The sequence below is a fragment of the Balaenoptera physalus genome (genome assembly GCF_965194825.1).
Source record: "Balaenoptera physalus genome assembly, chromosome: 21".
Classification (NCBI taxonomy): domain Eukaryota; kingdom Metazoa; phylum Chordata; class Mammalia; order Artiodactyla; family Balaenopteridae; genus Balaenoptera; species Balaenoptera physalus.
Genome location: NC_138902.1, coordinates 10,896,763 through 10,919,008, shown reverse-complemented (window position 1 = coordinate 10,919,008; position 22,246 = coordinate 10,896,763). Strand labels below are relative to the sequence as shown.

The 22,246-nt window shown below is 43.0% G+C and overlaps 1 protein-coding gene and 1 long non-coding RNA gene across 3 annotated transcripts; one reads left to right on the top strand and one right to left on the bottom strand.

Annotated features, from left to right (window-relative positions):
- Positions 1-220: 220 nt before the first annotated feature.
- Positions 221-6,893, bottom strand: LOC309651777. Its single transcript, XR_014258382.1, has 2 exons — positions 2,687-6,893; positions 221-1,517 (listed from the first exon to the last, which is right to left on the bottom strand). It is a non-coding gene; the product is annotated as an uncharacterized lncRNA (long non-coding RNA).
- Positions 6,894-7,073: 180 nt separating this feature from the next.
- Positions 7,074-19,793, top strand: LOC309651776 (small integral membrane protein 19). Of its 2 annotated transcripts, none has more exons than XM_082444739.1 (4): positions 7,074-7,213; positions 11,162-11,299; positions 12,822-12,946; positions 18,316-19,793. In XM_082444739.1, exons 2-4 carry the CDS (start codon positions 11,166-11,168, stop codon positions 18,378-18,380), a joined length of 324 nt encoding a protein of 107 aa, XP_082300865.1. In that variant the 5' UTR covers positions 7,074-7,213; positions 11,162-11,165; the 3' UTR covers positions 18,381-19,793. The 2 variants fall into 2 exon arrangements, with proteins under 2 accessions (XP_082300865.1, XP_082300864.1); XM_082444738.1 differs by lacking the exon at positions 7,074-7,213 and adding an exon at positions 7,944-9,281.
- The last annotated feature ends 2,453 nt before the right edge of the window (positions 19,794-22,246 follow it).

Sequence of the window (22,246 nt, the reverse complement as noted above, 5' to 3'; positions counted from 1 at the left end):
CTTAGGTTGCTTCCATGTCCTGGCTATTGTAAATAGAGCTGCAATGAACATTGTGGTACATGACTCTTTTTGAATTATGGTTTTCTCAGGGTATATGCCCAGTAGTGAGATTGCTGGGTCATATGGTAGTTCTACTTTTACTTTTTTAAGGAACCTCCATACTGTTCTCCATAGTGGCTGTATCAATTTACATTCCCACCAACAGTGCAAGAGGGTTCCCTTTTCTCCACACCCTCTCCAGCATTTATTGTTCCACAAACTAATTTTCACACTGACACATACACATCAATGACCTTAGTGACCAACTGCTTCATTTACTAATCACAAAAGCTTTCTCTCTCTCTCACTTTTTCTCTCTCTGTGCTTATCAGTATTTGGAGAAATCCCTGCTTCTTACTACTGCCCTAAAAAAGAAAGGGCAGAGTAAGAAGGTGACATTTACATCAATACTGCTTAAAAAAAAAAAAAAAAAAAAGTCTGATGGAAGCTTAACACAAGGTTAAAACAATAACAGTGAAAAGATGCAAATTTCCTATAAATCTCTACGACCCACCTTATTCTGGACTCCTAGATAACTGAAAACAGAACACAGAGATCATCCTTCATTTCCATCTAGAAACAACAGAGAAAACAAAACACTTAACAAGAACATAAAAACAATAAGGAAGAGCCATTCTGAAAAAGAAGGGAAATTATTCTACTCTTAATCCTAGGAAATAACCAAGGGTAGAAGAGCTACCATACCAAAGGTCTATTTATGAAGCTGTAATTCATATAACTCTTTATTTTTAAGCTGAAAAAATACAGTCATCAGATTTTCGGTCCAAAAAACTCTGCAAGAAAAAAAGCAGGCACACACAGAGGCTGAGAGGAAGATAAAGGAAGATGAACCTAAAGCCCCAAAGCTTTGACAATCCCTGAGAAGAAGCAGTTTCTCAACATCCTGTGCCTTGAGGAATTCTTCAGTGAAAGTCAATTTCTGAGGGCCAACATCCTGTTATAAGCTCCCATTTCTCCTATTGTATCTACTATTTCTCTATCCACACAGATTGAAACTCTGATCGTACGCAGATTACCAGCTTTAGCAGCAGGGGAAAATAACTCAAATATTATACACAAAAGCAATGGGTTAACAAAGACAATGTAAGAAACATGTAAAGAAATATGCTAGAGTCTTGTTGCTCATACTTGCAGAACTATCTTCTTTCAGCTGCTCAAACATCCTAAATGGCATTGGGCCGATTCTTGAAATTTGCCTTTTCTTCAGTTTTGTTTTGTTTTTTTAAACCATTCTTCCATGAATACCGCGACGGGGCACTTGGCCATACAGTCCATTCACAGGCATCTGACATGATTATTTACTTCTGGAAACAGCTGCTGAATTCCAAGGCACTGGGACACTTCTTGAATGAACAAACCTGGTTCTCTGGTCTCTACTGAGGACACGGTAAAACTAGGATTCTCTGAACTCAACGATGACACGGAAGCCAAGCTGTGCTGTTTCCAAGGTAAGATGCCTTGAAAAAAAAAAAGCTAAAAATCAATCAGATTTTAAAAACAAAAAGACTCTAATAAAGTAGAGAAAATTCTCACAGTGTTACATTTTCGCTAAGACCGAAAAATAAGTAACTCAGATAAAAAATTTCAATCCTTCACTTCAACTTTAAATATATTTTCAAAAAAATTTTATAGGGCATCACAGGTTATACAATAAAAAATACTGCAAATAATTGACTGTTCCTGAAATTAACAAAAAATATCCATTAAAATTGTAAAGAAATTCTGGTGACTGACGTTTTGATGTTTACCATGGCCAGGATAGAAGATGGGCTTTGAGAAAACGCTATTTCTCTGCGTTCATATCTTATTTGGAAATGGTATGAACAAGCATGATTTACACTGACCTATAAAGTGAGCTACAGAACTGATGACCTGGAAAATTTCTTCTAGCCATAAAATTCTGAAATTGCATACTATCTGGTGATAAAATCTTGACACTACTGAACCAGCTGTAGGCAAGCCATTTGACTTTGCCCTGATTTTCTCATCTATAAAATACAGGGCTGGTTCTTCTTACATGGGGAGATGGGTACTAGGATCACCTGAGGATGGCTTAAAATACAGATGCCTGCCCAGCTCCAGCTCTAAAGAGCTCTAACCTCTGGGATTAGGCTAAGGCATCTGTTCCTGTTACTGTATAACGAACCCTGGGTCATTCTGTCTACACTCATACTTAAAGAACCACCACACTAGGTCACGTTCAGGATGCAGCTCTACAGCCCTAAGAGTCATAAAACAGGGCAGTAGGGATGCCATTACTCCAGCTTGATAGGTTTAAGACAAACGAATCCCTGTGTCACTTTCTCCTTCCCTAAAAATCCCCCGTTCAGAGAAGATGCCAAAACTAAGATTAAGGCTAACGTGCCAATTGGTTAAACACTTCAATGGAGATTATTTTTACCCCAAATTGTCCCAACTATATCCTCGGATACTTAAATAGAACACAACTGCAGGACGATATTCACAGTCATAAGCTGCTGCTCTGACAGGCCATCCCAAAATACGAGCTGACGTTAAAATGACAGCAGCAACATGCCATTTCTTACTCAAATTATAAAGCTGCCCCCAAGACAAAGGGCACACCCCCCGCCCCAGCAGAAGCGACATGTCACGCAGAACACCGTACCTGCAGAGCTGCTACCCGGGGCTGTGGCCCAGGCTTCACCCCAGGGCACCTCCTCCTCTGACTCCTGGACGGCGGGTATGGTGACGTGTGTGCTCCCCTGTCGGCCGAGTCATGTGGATTCAATGGGCTCTGTTGGTGCCCAACACCCCCAAAATAATATTGTCAGCTCCCGACTAAAGGGACACAAAACTGGGCTTTCAGAGTATACCACTTTCCTTCATCTTGCTGGATTTTGTTTGCAGGCCCTCATCCAAGTCCACATGGCTTCAAAGTGACCTCGCTCCAGGTTTGTCACCAAACCAACAGTGCCGTTAAGTTTTTTTCCACCAAAGAAATATTACTTGGTTGGAAGAGGCCTCCGGGCCCCAAGAGTGTGCTCTACTGTCCAAGACAAGCTGAAAAAGTGGGTCAAGATTTCACAAAAGGACAAGGCAAACGGACAGATGGGCACCAGAAGCCTTCAGTAATGCTCCCATCCTGGTAAATTGCATTCACTAGGGGTTTAAAAGTGTTGAAAAAAGAAGAGCTCTTTCACATGAGTTATTTGACACTGAATTAGTACCTTAAGCAGTCACTGCCCTTTGTCCTGGTGAATCACTGCCCTAGAATTCAACACCTACCAAGGGTCCTAGTCCCCCTCAGCTTTGAGGTTCAAAATTTGGTTTTTCTCCTCTTGCCTTCAGTCATTTCAAAATACAGTCCCCTCAACCATTTCATTATCAACCTCTTCTGCCTGGAAAATCCAGCACTGTTTCTGCAGCTCAGAGTCACTGCCACCATGTATGCTACTTTGAAATTTTTAAAGAGCTTCCTTTACAGCTGAGAAACTAGGGTCAACTTTTAGCTCTCTTTTCTGTCTTTGATAAAGTACAACTCCCCAGAGAACCCACACTGATTCAAGAGCCAAGCTGCCTGGGTTCATATCCCACCTCCCTGCTTACTACTCACATTGTGGTCTCGGGCAGGTGACTTAATTACCTCCCTGTGCCTCAGTTTCCTCATGTGAAAAATGGGATTATAACTGTACCTACGTCAAAGGACTGTTGTGAGAGTCGAATACATTTACATGTAAAAGCACATTTTAAGCACTACATCCATGTTAGCTATCATTATTTGCTTTATGTAACTCCAAATTCTCGTATTGTTCCACGTGTGTACACAATGTTTGCCCAACTGAAATACTACCTACGCGAGGACTGGGACCACAGTTTGAATATTTCTGATGTTCCCCCCATGGCACCTAATATTCACTCAATAGGTACAAATAAACCTACTCGGTACAAATTATTATACTGGATGAACAAGGAAGTTCTCAAACACAGACCTGGGTAAACATGTATCCCCTGCCCTCGAGTAGCCTGTATTTTGGGTGGGGAAACAAAACACAGGAAACGCTCATGCAACAATACAAAGCCATAAAAGATTAAATGCCAAAGTATGTGGTTTAGACAGCTACCATTCAAAGGACTCACTGTGAGCTGGGACTCTGGAGAGGGCAAGCCTGCAGTGGCCCTGCCCCTAGAGGGGACTTGGATTTCCACGACAGGTGGGAACAGAGAGAGGATTCCAGGGTATCTGCTCATTCCACAAATATTTACCGCACACCTTCCGTAGGCCGGCCTCTGTCCTTGGCTCTTGGAATACGGCCATGAGGGACCCAGAAACGGCCCCTGCACCCCGGGACCTAAAAGGGCACTCACTCCACGTGAGAGCCAAGTTCTGAAGTAAGGAAGAAGGGCCTGTCCTCCAACCCGATGAAACACAACATCCCTTAAATGTCTCGTGAACAGAAGCCAATGCTGGCATTACAGTCACTCCGGCTTCCAACAATGGCAAACATACAGAAATTAATAACTTTTCATGTACTGTATTCTAAATATCTTCCACTGTTTATGAAGCACATTAAAGAGATATTCTCCATATTTTGGATACAACTAACATATAAGAGATTTACAGATACACACAGTCAGTATTACTGGAACAGTTTTCGTAATAGAGGCTGTGGAGGCCCAGCTGCTCAATTTTGCCCAAATGAAAGCCTATTCATTAAAGCCCTGTGCTTTGTCTCCTCCCGCCCTTTTCCCTTCTTCTTCTACCAGTGGCTGCTCACAGATATCAAATATCTACTAGAAAAGTGCCTGAAGATTCATGTGTTGGCAGCAATCAGTTAGTCACGATGGGTGGAAGTATTAACACATGCATCTTTTTCTTCCTACATCCGTCCACTCATCTCCTCCCAAAAGAGAACGCCTTCAGGGAAAGGAACCCTCTTATAAATACCGACTGGCAAAGTATTCTCACTCCTTTCTTCTCCGATGACGGACCACTATCTGAAGATGCGTTAAGTTCAATACACTCTAATCACAAATATGACACATTTCCAAGCGCTTCACTCATCCTCTGCAGGCCTCTCACCCGATCCTACTCTCCCAAGATGCAAACTGCTGGATCCCACCATCATTCTCATCATTGTTACGCCTACACAAATTATTACATTGTAGCTTTGGAAACACAGAATCAACTTCTTGATTAAGGAAGTCAAAACTACTCAATTAAATCCAGTCAAAAACTTAACTTCTTCATGCACAAAGTACTGGACTCAAATACGTTTAAGACATGTAAAGGCAAACTGAAAAGTAAGGTAGAACCCCTACAATGTAGATTACTTAACATTCTCAACATTTACATACCCATGAAAGTTAGACTCATCAACAAAGTAATAGCCAACCCAGTTTTTTATTTCCTTGGTTTGGTACTGGAAAATCACGTTCCTGTTTGACTGTCATTCGTTAACCCTTAATTAGGAACGTTGCTTAGAAACTATATATGGAAAAAGGGCACCTTTCAGAAGGGACCATTAAGGCTTTCCCAACTTTTACTTTTTTCCAACATCCAAGCATAGCCTGTTCATTGGGTGACAATGACATGTAATGGGAACTCTGATAAAGAAGAGACACAGGGCTTTGGAAACTATTGAATACCCCAATAAAGGGACACCCCAATAAAGGGATACCCCAATAAAGGGACTAATTGCAGTTCTGTGCAAATGTAAAGCCTTCTTCCAACTTGAAAAACACATTAAATTACTCTATGAGTCATTTTATATTGCCCACAGCCTTATTTTACAAAAAACAGAAACAGAAGCAATTAATGTACATGTTCCACATTTGGACACGTTCAAATCAAACTCGTGTACTCGAGTATTTCTAAGCAACCTATGTTTATGCAAAAAGTTATCCGGAAGATTAAATGAGATAAAGCATGTAGACCATTTGGCAAAGGCCTGGCAAGCAATCAGTACTCAACATTGCACATTATTATCGTTCCTAATTTTCCAACTCTGTAATCATACTAAACAGTTATAAAGTTATGCACATGATTATGTATATATAATATATATAAACTAATATGTGTTACTACTAGAAATAAAGCTTTTATGTTATGTACCAAGCAATGCTCTTCATCCAGACAGAGGTGAGTTTAACAGAATGATCCACAAAGAAGCAGAGAAAGCTGGCTAAGGGGTAGGATGTTAAATGTTACCTCGAATCTCTGCTTATCAATTAAGGATACAACCTCTACATGGTCTAGTATGAATTATAATCAGCAGTCAGCTGATCCTAGAGAACTCGCTCAAAATGAATAGTTAAGACCTCAAGCACGCGGACAAGTGGCCATTTATTTGCAAGGCTGCGCCAACCACTGAAATCTGATTACTTCAATACTCATGCTGAAATCCTACATAAATTCATTACCTGTCTCATGCTAGAATTTTACAAGTCCTTACACACAAAAATTTTAAATATCCAAAAGTCACTTAAACTGACAAGACTACAGCATCCTGGGCACATCCAGTTTTTAGAACACTTCAATAGCCTCGGCCACGCATCATTTATTATGACAGGGAAAATGCAAAGCCAGTGAGAGCACGTGCTTTCCTAAGCAAATATTAAAAATAACCCTATGCCCTCATTACGAAAAAGGAAAATCTTCGCGTTTCCAGCTTAATCTCGACCCGGGGCCAATGCACACTCCCACCTCCCACGCCGAGACGGCGCCCGGGCGCGCCGAGGTGGGGCTGGAAGCTGCTCGCGCTCTCCGGACGACCCGTCCCCTCTCCCCGCGCGCTCGGACGCGGCGCGGCCAGACCCACGTGGACTCCAGGAGGGAGCGGCCGGACCCACCGCCAGGGTCGCTGCCCGGGGTCGCGGGGAGGGGCCGGGGGCGGGGCCAGCGCCGCGCCGCGAGGCCGGGGAAGGGAGCCGGGCTGCACTCACGCGCCCGGGGGGCGGCACCGGGGCCGTCGCGGCCTCCCTCCGGTTCCCACACTGAGAGGGGGGCGGGGGGGCGGTGGGGGAAAAGACCTGGCTCCTCGTTCCATCCGGAAGCCGCCGGGCCGGCAGGAAATGACGAAGCAGAGGTCGTCCGGTCCGTGCGGTAACCGGCTCCGCGCGTCCGGCCGCGACTGCGGGGGAAAGAGCGCCGAGCGGAGCAGCCGGGCCGCCTGCCGCCTGCAGAGCGAGCGGCGTGAGTGGCCCCGCCCCGCCCCGCCCCGCCCCTCCATGCGCGGGGAGGGTGAGAGGGAGGGGAGGGAGCCCGAGGGCGCCCCCAGCCCCGCGCCCGGCCGTCCCAGCTCCTCTGCCGCCGCGCCCCAGGCCGGAGGGAACAGTGAGGCCCGCAGCTCCAGAATCGCGGATCGAAAGGCGGAAGCTGCCGCCTGCGCAGCGCAGGGCACCCGGGATGGGAGGATGGGGGGATGGGGGGATGGGGGAGATAGGGGGATGAGGGGGATGGGGGAGATGGGGGGATGAGGGGGATGGGGGGGTGGAGCGGGCGCGCTTCAGGATCGCACCGCGCGCAGCCCGCGGAGGCCGAGCCCTGGCGGCTCCGGCCCCCGCCGCTTGCCGGGGTGGGGGTTACATTGTCTGCCCGCTAGACTGCTCCTCTTTCCGGGACTGGCAGGTCTCACGAGTCTGGGCAGGGCCGGAAGCGCCCACGTTTGGGAGTCCAGCGTGCGACTCGCTAGCCTGGGTGGTTTTGGGCGAGTTGTGTACCCAGCCCCCCACCCCGCGTCGTCTGCCAGGTGGAGCTTTCGTGCCTCCCAGCAGGGTGATGGTGACAATGAAATGCATATGTCGACTGCCCAGCCCAGGCCCCTCAGATGTTAATTGCCTTCGTCTTGCTGGTTGAAGGCCTGTGACCTTGTACCCTCCCGCTTCAGCAACCCAAGCCTTAGCGTTTCAGAGGACTGAGGGAAAACCATATTGATGCGATGGGTTGTGTTGTAAGGAGCTCGTAGACCTGTATGAGTGACTCCAATCTGAACTTGTTTCAAAATAGCAAAGCTCTAAGTGGGAGACGAAATGGATAACATTCAAGACATGATGACAAGTGATCCTCAAAACTGAACCACCTAGACATGGCATCGGGAACCCCAAATAGGGGAAAAATTTTAAAACTTAATGATACAGCCGCTTGATCCCAGGAAGAGTACTCGTTCTCTACTTAAAAGTTTGTCAAACTGAAATCAAGCCCCGGTTGTCACATTTTGCCAACTTTATCTCTGGATAGTTACGTGCAGCTCATCCTAGCAACTCCTTACTGAAATAGTTCAAGCATTAATTTACAGGAAAAATATGTGAAAAAGGTGCAGTTTTCTCAGAAAAGCCCTGAATGACAATTCAAGCACATGATGGTCTTGCTGAAACATCCATTAACTTGCCAGGAAGGAACCACTGTAACGCCCCTGGGTGCTTTAGACTTAGAGGGAGGCTGTGAGGTGTGCAGTAGCCGCTCAGCAGGTGTGCGTGTGTACACTTGGTTAGACTGGCGAGCTGGGAGGGCACGGGTCATAGTTCAGGCCACATGGGAGCCGTGGTCTGTACTGTGGCTTTGTACAGGACCATTCCTTATTCCTGGCAGTCTTACAAAGGCATGCCATTGGTCATGATGGAGGACCAGGCAGGAAAGGCCTACCCTCGGTACAAGTCTTTCACAACTGTACTACTAAAAATAATTCAAGTGCATGTCCCCAGAACGGTAGTGTCATTGCGTACCAATCAAGTTGTATAATTCACAGTAAGATTTCACCATTCTTGGTCAGCAGAATTTCAGAGTCCTTCTCTAAGTATAATGAAAAACTGGCATATTTGTAGGAGGAGGAAGACAGCTCTGTAGGAATACACCATTTATCGAGTGGCACATGAACAGAATTTTGTGGAACACAGAAGCAAGAAATTCACCTGGCTCAGATCCAGTCAGGTGTTAGAAAACAGGTAGGAAACACTTTCATAGTGTGTCAGATAAAGGGCACCTGCAAAATGTTTCAGTAGCCATTGTTAAGTCTGCTCCCCTTTTCTTCTCCAATTTGTTAGTAACTCCCAATCCTGAAACCTGCCACCGTCACTGCATGCATGGCCGTGCCGGCCCTTCCGCAGCACCTCAAATCAGACCTCTGAAGTCATCTCTTATGGCCAAAAACAGTCATCGTTATTTTATGTTTTGGCACCAACGAAAATCTAGAAAAAAATTCTAGATTCCATAAATCGTAAAGACAATTATAGTCTCTGATGTTCCAAAAGTTTCCATTCCTAAGGTAGGCTGATTACTTACTATGAATAATGTTACATCCAGAGAAACTCTGGAGTTCAATTTTAAGGAATAAGAATTGAAACTCTGAATAATGCCAAATCCCCCTGTGCCTCCCACTCTCTTAAAAAAAATCCATAGCCAATCTTTAATATCTAGGAATTGGATATGTTTAATGATTTAATAATATTTAGATCTTGCATCTATAAAGTTTTAAGTTCTGTTTTTATTATTCTCTGGCTAATTTTTAAAAGACCAATCTTAATGCTCATCAGACACCAATAGATGTTTCAGAGGAACGACTCTTGCCCTCAGTGTCTAGAATTTAAGTTAAATGGCCATTCACGATACTCACTTTAATGCAGTCTGTCCGCAAACGTCTGACAGAGACTTCAGGTGTCAGAACGGGACCAACATGCCACCTGGCCTGGGAGCAGACCCCAAGGAAATTTCATTCATTTTATGCAGAGGCAAACTGTAAGAAAGAAAACAGACTCTGCCCTTAATATACACTTATTAACTTACTGAGCCAAATCTACACTAAAGAACATTTTGGGGACTTCCCTGGTGGCACAGTGGATAAGACTCTGTGCTCCCAGAGCAGGGGGCCTGGGTTCGATCCCTGGTCAGAGAACTAGATCCCACATGCATGCTGCAACTAAGAGTTCGCATGCCACAGCTAAGGAGCCAGCGAGCCGCAACTAAGGAGCCCTGGAGAGGCAACTAAGGAGCCCACCTACTGCAAGTAAGACCCAGTGCAACCAAATAAATAAATAAATATTTAACAAAAAAGAGACCATCACTCTCCTTTAAAAAAAAAAAAAAAAAGAACATTTTGGAGGCTCACAGGACAGATTGCAAGATATTTCAGTGGATGAATTTCTGCAATGCCATCACTGTTGTAGGATGTCTAGAAAAAATTGCAAAACAGTTTCATGGACATTCCAGGTACTTTTTTTCTTGGTATTAGAAAATGGCTATCTTAGTAGAAACTACAGTACAGTTATCACCTGTCATTTGTTCAGTTTTTCTCCTTTTGATAGAGTATCTAAAACAACACTTCTGAATTTCTTTCACATATTAGGTCATTTTACTTAGACTTCCCTAGTTTAGATTTAACACAAGAGCAGAACGTTCTCTTTAAGGAAAAATTCAATGAACTTCCCAAATGCAAATAAGAAACCAGTACTCTGTCCCTTGCTACTTGATACACTTGCTGTTACCATTCATTTTCTGTGGGAATGTCCAAAGAAATGTCCAAAGAATGCATTTCCTTGAATAGAAGTCACAGCTGTGTAAATAGCAAAAAGTAACTTTTTATCCCATAGCTTCCACAGTGGGCCAGGAGGCCAAAACTAGATAAAGCTCCAGACATTTTTGTTTTCCAGGTGTGTCAGGGGCCTGTGGAAGAGCGTGGTCCTGGCTGGCGCCAGTTGTGTGGACCTCTGTTTTAAGCATTCAGTTGCTTTCGTCTGGGTGATAGTTACAGTTTGGAAACCGTGCAGTGACATTTCAACCCATATCCTTTTAGAAATATGATTTTTTAATCCCGAGTTTGAACCTTTATGTAGGAGCTGTGGTGTTTCAAAGTCAGAAATAGGCGAAAATGTGTTCCATGCCTTAGTGATCTAGACCAGGGTTGGCCAACATTTTCGTAACGGGCCAGATGGTAAACATTTTAGGCTTTGAGGGCTGTGAGGCAAAAATGGAAGATGCTCCGTTTAAAATGCATCCGTTTAGAAATGTAAAACCACTCTTGGCTCCTGGGCCGCACAAAGACAGGCAGGGGGCTGGAGCTGGCCAGCGGGCCCTCTGTTTGGCAGCCCTTGTCCAGCCGTCACACCATCACTAACTGAAAGAAACCCTGCCCTCTTTGCTGCCTTACAGTCCCATGCCTGGCGGTTACGGAGTGATGGGTGACGAGGGCTCCATCGATTACAGCGTTCACGAGGCCTGGAATGAAGCCACCAACGTGTACCTGGTAGTGATCCTTGTCAGCTTTGGGCTCTTCATGTATGCCAAGAGGTAAAGGCTTTAGATTCTCAGGGTTGATAAGAACCTGGGCATTTATAAGTTTTGCAGGTTTGTTTGTTTGATCTAAGTTAAATGCACAAAAATAATTTCATCAGCATTTTTGTTCCTGCTATGAAATCACTGTCTAGTCGGGTCAGCCCTCACATACTGGACACCAGGATTTGGCTTGGAAAACCCAGTTGCTCTGAGAGATGGGGATTTAAGTGCAGCTCTTGGCACCCAGACCAGCTGCTCTATACTCCTATCATTTCTGGTACAGCTCAGTTTTCTCATTCAGCCAGCTTCACTGTCACCCTTGGATGAGCATGTATTTTGGGCCAATGTCCCTGAAATGCACAAACTCTTAACTCCTATGTGTTCAGCAATTCTGTCTTTGCAAACTTCAAGCCCTCCCTTCTGTTTCTTGTGCATAATATTGGTATGATCCAATTACTTGTCTGTCCATCCCCCAAAACTCAGTCCTCTGAGAACAAGGACTTTTATTTAACCTTTGTGTCCCTGATGTGCCACATGGTGTAAATCCTCAATAAATATTTCTTGCTGTGATTCCAGATGCTGTAGCGTAATTCAGCTGTTCTTTTCCACACTCCCTGGCTCCTTTCCTTCAAGTACAAGTTAAAAAAAATGCACAGTGAGGGGCGTGCTTTGAAGAGGAAAAACAGCAGTAGTTGGATTGAGCTGCTCCTGCCCCTAGCCATGTGCTTCGTGGCGTCCTCTGCCAAGGTCAAAGGCATTAGACGGTTCAGGATAATTAGTCAACCAAGAATAATTGATGCTCGGCCCGGGGAACAGTTCAGACCCACACTTGCCACGGGACCTGCAGGCTCGCCCTTCCCGACCCTGAGACCCCTGAGCCGCTGGCCCACTGGCCGCCTGGACCCTGGGGGGAGCGGGTGGGGCGGGGGGGGAGGCGAGAGGAGGCCTCCACAGAGCACGGGGGAGCCACTGGCAGGTAACAGCCTTCCCCTAAAAATAGCCACCGTCTCCTCCCCACCCCACTGTTTTAAAGGCAGAGACAGGCTGTTGTTAATTTTAGCTAGATGACCCCACTAAGGCCATGCTACTCTATTTAAGAAATCGTTTATTCATTGTTTTTCAAAATTAAGGTCTGCTCACATTCTGTTTATTCTCTGCCCGCAATAACGTAGCTTTATTTGCATGACATGAGAGGGAGGGAAAAAAAAAATCATACTTTTTTTGTCTGAGCATTTTTCCGTACAACAGGGCTCTTTTGCGGGGATTGAGGGGAGACACTTTGTTGTATGAAGTGGGGGTGTTCAGCTACTGCCTTTTCTTTCTTATAACCCTGTGACTGTACACGGACAGCTTCATACTTCTAGTGAAAGAAGGAATACTTGAGCCCAAGAAGCATCTCACGGGGAAAAAATAGAAGATGGACTCATGGCCACTTAATGTCCTTTTAATGCAGCTTCTGGTTACTACGATCGTGTGAATGTTACAGTCCTACAGCTATGAACACAAATCTCTTCTCTGCATTGGTTTTGTGTTTTAGAAATAAAAGGAAAATTATGAGGATATTCAGTGTGCCACCTCCAACAGACACTCTGTCAGAGCCCAACTTTTATGACACAATAAGCAAAATTCGTTTAAGACAGCAACTGGAAATGTACTCCATTTGTAAGTATATTCTGTGCTTAATTACATACATAAGCATATTTAAAATAGACTCTTTGGGGTTGAGTCTCATTGGCAAAGGTTATCAGAAATAGCTGATAATGACACAGGGAACTATATTCAATATCCTGTAATAAACCATAATGGAAAAGAATATGAAAAAGAATATATGTATGTATATCTGAATCACTTTGCTGTACACCAGAAACTAACACAACATTGTAAATCAACTATACTTCAATTAAAAAAAAATTTTTTTTTACTTTAAGAAAGAAATAGCTGGTAATGAAAACATAGGGCCTTTTTAGATGCTCAACACAGTATCAGCAAACCCGGTTTGCATGAAGTTAGTGTTTCAGGACACTTCACTCATTTGGGACCCTTCCAAGACCCTGAGAAGAGCCCTAGCAACATGTTTCACGTTTTGAAAATTTGGCAGAAATTAGATGCCTTAACAATCGGTGAGGCTGTCTCATCCTTCTCTGATTTCCCTCCTTTGCACTTCCCTCGTGTGCAGTGGCGTCGAGGTGGCCAAGAACATTTTGGAGATCTGGCTGAGGGGACGTTGAGTTGAACCTACTTTAGTTTGGGTTTGAAATTTTGTGTTTATAGAGTTTGCAGTCACTTCTATTACAATTAAATTACTATGTGCTGCAGCCATAGCAGTATAGGAACGGCTTCCAGGCCAGAGGTTATTAACATGTCCTGTGGTACTAAACCCTGTGAGTAAGTGGTGGAGAAGAAACAAAGGTTAAAGGGCAAGGAGCCAGGATGAATTGTACATCCAAGCCACAGCCTTTGATGCCACCATTTAAAAAAATGAGGTGTGGTTTCCATGGTGTATCATTAAATGAGAAAAGGCAAGATGTAATTATATATATGCTAGGGTACTGCTCCTTTAAAATCAAATGACCAAAACATCCCTATCTACGTGTAATAAAAATGTTCTATAGAATTTTCTTTTTTACTGAAGTATAGTTGATTTACAATGTTGTATTAGTTTCAGATATACAGCACAGTGATTCAGATATATATATATATATATATATATATATATATATATATATGTTCTTTTTCAGATTCTTTTCCCTATAGGTCACCACAAAATATTGAGTATGGTTCCCCGTGCTATACAGTAGGTCCTCGTTAGTGATCCACTTTATATACAGTAGTACGCATATGTTAATCCCAACCTCCCAATTCATTCCTTCCCAACTCCTTTCCCCTTTGGCAGCCACAAGTCTGTCCTCTATGTCTGTGGGTCTATTTCTGTTTTGTAAGTAAGTTCATTTGTGTCTTTTTTTTTTTAGATTCCACATGTAAGTGATAGCATATGATATTTGTCTTTCTCTTTCTGACTTACTTCACTTAGTACAATGATCTCTAGGTCCATCCATGTTGCTGCAAATGGCATTATTTCATTCTTTCTTATGGCTGAGTAACAGTTCATTGTGTGTATATGTATATATATGTATATATATATATATATATATACACACACACATACCAACAGTGTAGGAGGGTTCCCTTTTCTCCGCACCCTCTCCAGCATTTATTATTTATAGACTTTTTGATGATGGCCATTCTGACCGGTGTGAGGTGATACCTCATTGTAGTTTTGATTTGCATTTCTCTAATAAATAACAATGTTGAGCATCTTTTCACGTGCCTGTATGTCTTCTTTGGAGAAATGTCTATTTAGATCATCTGCCCATCTTTTGATTGGGTTGTTTCTAAAAATGTTCTGTATAATTACACAAGCCTGGAGGAAGGCTTGGAAAGATACACATCAGATTATTAACATTCATTACCTTGATGGGAACACTGTGGGACTCGAGGGAAAAGACTGGATATTTTTAAAAGAAAGATGTCTGTGTGTTTGCGCGCACACATAAAAAGAAGCAAGAAAGAGTGATCAGGGATTCCCTGGTGCCGCAGTCATTGAGAATCTGCCTGCCAACGCAGGGCACATGGGTTCGAGCCCTGGTCTGGGAAGATCCCACATGCTGCGGAGCAACCGGGCCCGTGAGCCACAATTGCTGAGCCTGCGCGTCTGGAGCCTGTTCTCCGCAACAACAGAGGCCGCGATAGTGAGAGGCCCGCGCACCGCGATGAAGAGTGGCCTCCGCTCGCCGCAACTTGAGAAAGCCCTCGCACAGAAACGAAGACCCAACACCGCAAAAATAAATAAATAAATTTAAAAAAAAAAAAAAAAGAGTGATCAGCAAGATGTTACTGGTATATGTCTCGGGTGGAGTGGAATTTCAGGTGAAAAGTAGAGAAACCATATATATATTTTTTACACAAGTAGACCCTCTAGAAACTTCTTCAGCATAAATTTTATCCTGAGAAGTAGTAACAGCAGTTCCTTTGGGGAAAGGAGCTGCAGGACTAATCAGGTGGCAGGAAGGTACACCTTCCCTGTTTCCTCTGTTGTCCCTTTTGCATTCATGTGTTACTAGTTCAGAATAAGAAGTAAAACTGAATGTAACAGAGCAGCATTATTCACAGTAGCCAAAAGATGGAAACAACCCAAGTGTCCTTGACTGATGGATCCACAGAATGTGGTCTATACGTGCATAGGATGTTATTCAGCCTTTAAGAGGAAGGAAATTCTTTTTTTTTTTTTTTTTTTTGGCTGCACTGAGTCTTCTTTGCTGTACACGGGCTTTCTCTAGTTGCAGTGAGTGGGGGCTACTCTTCGTTGCGGTGCATGGGCTTCTCATTGCGGTGGCTTCTCTTGTTGTGGAGCACAGGCTCAGTAGTTGCAGCACGTGGGCTCAGTAGTTGTGGCTCACGGGCTCTAGAGCACAGGCTCAGTAGTTGTGGCGCACGGACTTAGTTGCTCCACGGCATGTGGGATCTTCCCAGACCAGAGCTCGAACCCATGTCCCCTGCATTGGCAGGCGGATTCTTAACCACTGCGCCACCAGGGAAGTCCCAAGAGGAAGGAAATTCTGACACATGCTACAACACGGATGCACCTTGAAGACATTATGCTTCATAATTATTTTTATTGTGAAGTGAAAGAAACCAGTCACAAAAGAACAAATATTGTGTGATTTCTCTTCTGTGTAGCAAATTCACAGAGATAGAAAGCAGAATCGTCACCAGCAGTGGGAGAGGAAGGAGTGGGGAGTTACTGTGTTATGAGGACAGAGGTCAGTGTGGGGTGATCAAAAGAAGGGTGCTGGTGGTGGCAGCACAACAGTGTGAATGCAGTTAATGTCCCTGAACTGTGCACTTAAAAACGGTTAAAATGGCAAGTTTCATGTTGTTGTATTTCACCTCAAAAAAAAATTTCCTTAAGAAAATTTAAGTATTTAAAAAACAAAAACAGGGAACCAGAAGCTCTGTATAGAAAATTGTAAGTAAAGAGTTAGGTTTTCATTGATGCCTAGTCAAAACAGAAGGTTGTGGGAGTTCCCTGGTGGCCTAGTGGTTAGGATTCGGTGTTTTCACTGCAGAGGCCCAGGTTCGATCCCTGGTCAGGGAACTAAGATTCCCACATGCCTGGCGGCACAGCCAAATACAAAAAGCAAACAAACAAAAATCAGAAGTTAGATCCTATCAAAAAATATTCAGTAGTATAGCATATACAATTATAAAGCCAGTGTACAGCTGTTTTTCTTCTTTGATGAGAATGGCATAAAATGAAATTTATCAGAACACGTGTGTTTGTAAGGCATGTTAGTTTCCTGTTGCTGCTGTATTACCACAAATTCAGTGGCTTAACACAGCACAGATCTTACAATTAGAGATTAAAAGTTCTACAGCAGATTCACTGGCTAAAATCAAGGTGTCGGCAGAGTTCTGTTTCTTTCTGGATGCTCTAAAGGAGAAGCTGTTTCTTTGCCTTTTCCAGCTTCTAGAAGCCACCCATGTTGCTTGCTTTGTGGCTTCATTCCCCATCCTCAAAGCCAGTAGCACTGCATCTTTCTGATCATTCTTCCATTTATATAGTTCCTTCTCTCTCTGAACTCTGCCAGGAAAGGTTCTCTGATTTTCAGGGCCCCTGTGATCAGGTTGGGCCAGATAATCCAGGGTAATCCCCCTTCTCAAGGTCCTTACCTTAAACACATCTTTAAAGTCCCTTCTGCCGCAGAAGGTAACATATTCACAGATTATGGGAATTAGGATGTGGACATCTTTGGAAGCCATTGTTCTTGTAAATAGTGAGTATTTGCACATTTAAAGAGTCCCATCGCAGGGACTTCCCTCGTGACACAGTGATTAAGAATCCGCCTGCCAATGCAGGGGACACGGGTTCGAGCCCTGGTCCGGGAAGATCCCACATACCGTGGAGCAACTAAGCCCATGCGCCACAACTACTGAGCCTGCGCTCTAGAGCCCGTGAGCCACAACTACTGAGCCCGCGTGCCATAACTTCTGAAGCTGCGTGCCTAGAGCCCAAGCGCTGCAACAAGAGAAGCCACCGCAGTGAAAAGCCCATGCATCGCAACAAAGAGTAGCCCCCGCTTGCCGCAACTAGAGAAAGCCCGCGCCCAGCAACTAAGACCCAACAACGAAGACCCAATGCAGCCATAAATAAATAAATAAATTTATTTTAAAAATAAAGAGTCCCATCACATTGCATCATTCTTAGTGCTGATGGCATATCTAGTCCTGACTTAGTCTGGAGGTTCAAGAGGAAATAGCAAACAAAATTCTTTTCCTTAAAGAGGACTCCCAAAATTGTAAAGCTTTCGGCCACAATAATCTGGATCCACCCTGCGTATATAAACAAATAGTATTTCTTCCTTGGCTGGTAAAAACTTAATGAAGAGACTGAAAGTTTGAAAGCCAAGCAGTGAATGACATTTGCAAAGACTTTAGCCCTGCACACTCTCTAGTTTCAGGTTAAGACCTTCAATAAATATTTCTCAGAAGCACAAAAAGAACAGAATTGCAAGTCTGTTTTTTCTTCTAGTTTATATTAATGACAATATTCAGTAAATCTCTTAGGCTTGTCATTTAAAATATAGTCAAATTCCTTATGATGTGGACAAAAGCATTCTTATTAACTTACCTTGAGGTGGAGATGAGGAATAAGAAAGAAGGACATTACAAAATGTTAATTTAAGTTTAGTAGCTTAATTAGTGTTTACCCTATATTTCAATGCTCTGAATAATCCTGATGTACAAAACAATAATAATAAACATCCTAAAATGGATATCAGCACTGCTGAGAAATTAGAGGATCATGAAGTATAATAAATTTCCTCTAATGAATAAAAAATTGTTTAATTCTAAGCTAATTCTTTACTGAGAATCATGACTGTGATTTAATGATGTGAGCTCATAATTATTTTGTGATTTTATTAATCGTATCTCCTTTTTTCTTGCTTATTGTTTTGTTTGTTTTTCAATAGCCAGAAAGTATGATTATCAGCAGCCACAGAGCCAAGCTGACAGTGTACAGCTCTCATTGGAATGAAATCTCAGAAAATGAGCAGCAGAAATGATTGTTGTTCAAGAGTGCAGTATCCTCACGCTGCTAAATCACGAGCAGCATTTTTTTAAAACTTCTGTCTCCATAAAATCATTTTATTTGTGACTTTTCCCTAATTTTTTGGTGTGTTTTGTTTCACTTTTTAAAACCTCATCTCCAAATCATTTGTTCCACAAATTAGAAATTCCTCAAAAAGCCTGAACACAGAGAGTCTGCGTGTACCTAGGAAGATAGACGATCACCAGAGACGGTGAGTTTACCTTGTGAAGACTTTGATCCCTTCAGGATACAATCAGGAAATAAAAACACATCTTTGGAAGCAAGAGTCTGGAGCTGATGCCACTTTGGAACTTTTTTGCCAACTTAAAAAATAAAAATCTAATCATTGGAATAACTTCCTCTTCGACTGTGTTCTGGGATAAATATAATATGGATAACGGACTAACGTGTGTTCTTACGGCTGTTGTTACCTCTAACCTAATTAACCGTCTTTGCTACTTCAGAATTTGCACAGTAAACTGTCTTTTCTGCATTGTGAAATTGTGATACGCACCCCCCTGCTAACTGTAGAAGTTTTCTGTGACTGGAGTTTGTTCCCTTTAATTGTATTCCCAGGAGTTTCTTCCACCAGAAGAGTCTTCTTTCGGCCGTGCTGGGGCTACACTGTGGCATACATGGGCACCTCTGACTGGTGTCAGCGGCTTGCTTTTGGGTCATGTGACCATCAGTCTTTAATGTAACTGTATGGTTTCTTAGGCTTTTTTAGCTTAATAAGCTTCCCTGCAGACTCTATCTTGTACCATTTTTGTACTGTACTTTGAAATGTTTTCACCCAATTTTTCATATTTATTTAAATAAAAGCCGGTTGGAGATAGTGGCAGGGAAGTTCAACTGTCCATAAATTCGTTTTTGAATCAAAACTATAATTTTAAGAGTTAGAGTTAATATTTCAAGCATTATTGCCTTTTCCTTTATAATTATGTAGTAAAGAATATAAATCTTAAATGAAAAGGTTTAGACCAAATAAAATCATTTCAGGGAAGTTGCATTTACTTTTAAAATTTAAATCTTTCAAATATATATATTATGTTGTACAAGGTGAATTGTTGACCAAATGGAATAATTCTTTCTTAACTCACAGATGAGTTTGAACGCACCGCCTGTATGTAGAATGAATACTCGGACTGAAGGATTGTAAACAGTTACAATTATGGCCTGGGGATAGCAGAGCAGCAAGGGGACAATCTTCTTAAACTTTGCTTTGCTCTCATGTAATCAGGAGCGGGAACGCTTTACCTGCTGTCCCTGATGTGTGGCACAAATCTGGACGAATTACGAAAACTGGCTATCTCAGCTGATTTGTACAGTGTACCTAAATAAATATCAGTCACAACGAAACGGACTGTGATGGTTTTTTATTTGCATCCACTAGACAGAGACAGTCACGACTAAAACCTGACAGGTCATTTGGTGAGCGTGGAACTCTGGCAAGTGAGAGAGGAAGATTCCTCCTCATTTCCTCTCTAAAGCCCGCCGATGGGAGTCACGCCTCCACCAGCGGGATCAACAGCAAGTCCGCCTTTGAAGTTTCCTCTCTGCTTCCACAGCTGAGCTGGGAAAGCGGGGGATGCCCTGCAGCCACACTTCAAAGGGACACCAGTTGATTGTCCTGCTTCTGCCCCTGAATCCACCAAGGGTTCAATGGAACTATTTTCTTTGGAAGAAAAAAGGCATGACTAATAAACAGGTCAGGAACACTTGTGTTCTCTGCTTCCTCTTTTCTCTCTCTTACTGCGTGAGACGCTCCGCTGTAAGCACGGAGGGGCAGGCTCCCTGGGTGCACAGCTGGGCCCAGCCCACCGCTCCACGGGGCACAGATGCTTGCTAACGACCCCACACCGTTTCAGGTGGAGTTCCTGATAGGATTCATCAGAAAACGAGAGGCAGAGTTTAGGGTGAAATTGCTGTAACGTCGGAAATATATTTAAGTATTGAGTAAAAATAAGAGAGAAAGTGGTAATAAAAATAATTTCAGATATTAAGAATAAATGTATCTTAGTACTATATATAAAATAATCAACAAATTTCATATATCACTTATATGTGGAATCTAAAAAAATGATACAAGTGAACTTATTTACAAAACAAACTTACGGTTACCAAAGGGGAAAGGGGTGGGGGAAGGATAAGTTAGGAGTTTGGAGTTAACATATACACACTATTATATATGAAATAGATAACCAACAAGGACCTAGTGTATCGCACAGGGAACTCTACTCAATATTCTGTAATAACCTATATGGGAAAAGAATCTGAAAAAGAATGGATATATGTATATGTAAAACTGAACCACTTTGCTGTACACCTGAAACGAATACAACATTGTAAATCAACTATACTCCAATATAAAATAAAAACTTTTTAAAAAGAATAAATGTATCTTAGAAAATATAATTAAAGAGCGAAGGGGGCTTCCCTGATGGCACAGTGGTTAAGAATCCACCTGCCAATGCAGGGGACACGGGTTCAAGCCCTGGTCCGGGAAGATCCCACATGCCACGGAGCAACTAAGCCCGTGCGCCACAACTACTGAGCCTGCGCTCTAGAGCCCGCGAGCCACAACTACTGAAGCCCACGCACCTAGAGCCTGTGCTCCACAGCAAGAGAAGCCACCGCAATGAGAAGCCCGTGCACCACAACGAAGAGCCCTGCTCGCCACAACTAGAGAAAGCCCGCGCGCAGCAACAAAGACCCAACACAGCCAATAAATAAATAAATAAATACATTTATTTTTTAATAAAAGAGAGAGAGAAGGGACCAAAGCATATTACAGGGAGCCAGGTGATTCATTCAACACACAGGTATGGAGGACAAACTCTGTGCTAGCCATATGTCATCCTCTAAAGGCTATTTGATTCTAAAGACAGAATCAGAATAGGAATAGGTGCTGGAGAACCGGAAGTAAAAAGGACACCTGGCTTATATCCAACCTGTATGCAAAATAGTGAGGCTCATAGAAGAGGGACTGGAGCTTAGTCTTAAACTATTTCCCACTTGACACCCTAATAAATCCAGAGCCAGACTCACACAAAACTACAAAGCAAGAAACATTTCCCGCCTGTCTTTTTGTCCCTCTTCAGCCTCCTATCAGTCAGTCTCTTTGGGCGAGACAGGTCTTGACAGGATTTAAGAGTGGGGATGAGGAATTAAGCCAAGAACCAAGGAGGTGGAAGAACATGGAAACTTCCAGCAGCAGGTCGTCTTTCTTCTATCCTGGACCTCTCGCCCCAAAATAAACAAGTGACCTTTAGCACTGGAGTCTATGCTGACCTTTATTTTATTTAGATATAGTGAAAAGCTAAAGCCATTTATGCAGCATTCCACACCCGAGGTAGGATGGTGATAAGTCAAAGGGGAAGCCAATCACTGGGGTTATTGGTAGCCGTTCAGCACCAAATTTGATACTGAAGGACCACTGTGCTGTTCACGTCTTTTATTTTTGATGTTTCTAGTTGCAAAGTTTCTTTCTTCTCTTCCAAATCAAGAAATGACAGAGGTCTCACTGTTACGAAAGAGTGGCTCCATCCCAGGGAGTGGTATGAAAAAAATATTTTGACAAATTGCAAGCTAGCTGAAGAAAGTTGGGGCTTTTTAACTGCAACAAATATTGATGTTATTAAACTCAACTGCAAATGCCTTTGGCCTCAGAAATCGTAAAAAAAAATACACCACATAAATGTAAAGTATTTATGACATAACAGGTTAATGTATGTTTATTATATTCATTTTGGGGGGAAGGGATTGCAAGTGTCTCTGAATAACATTTTATCTTGAGGTTTTAAAAAAAGGCC

Excerpts from the sequence above, each read along its gene's own strand:
- LOC309651776 (XM_082444738.1), top strand. The coding sequence starts at position 9,256 with ATGTTCCAAAAGTTTCCATTCCTAAG. Across the intron at positions 9,282-11,161 it reads CAAAAGTTTCCATTCCTAAG|TCCCATGCCTGGCGGTTACG; the intron begins GTAGGCTGATTA and ends GCTGCCTTACAG. Across the intron at positions 11,300-12,821 it reads CTCTTCATGTATGCCAAGAG|AAATAAAAGGAAAATTATGA; the intron begins GTAAAGGCTTTA and ends TTTGTGTTTTAG.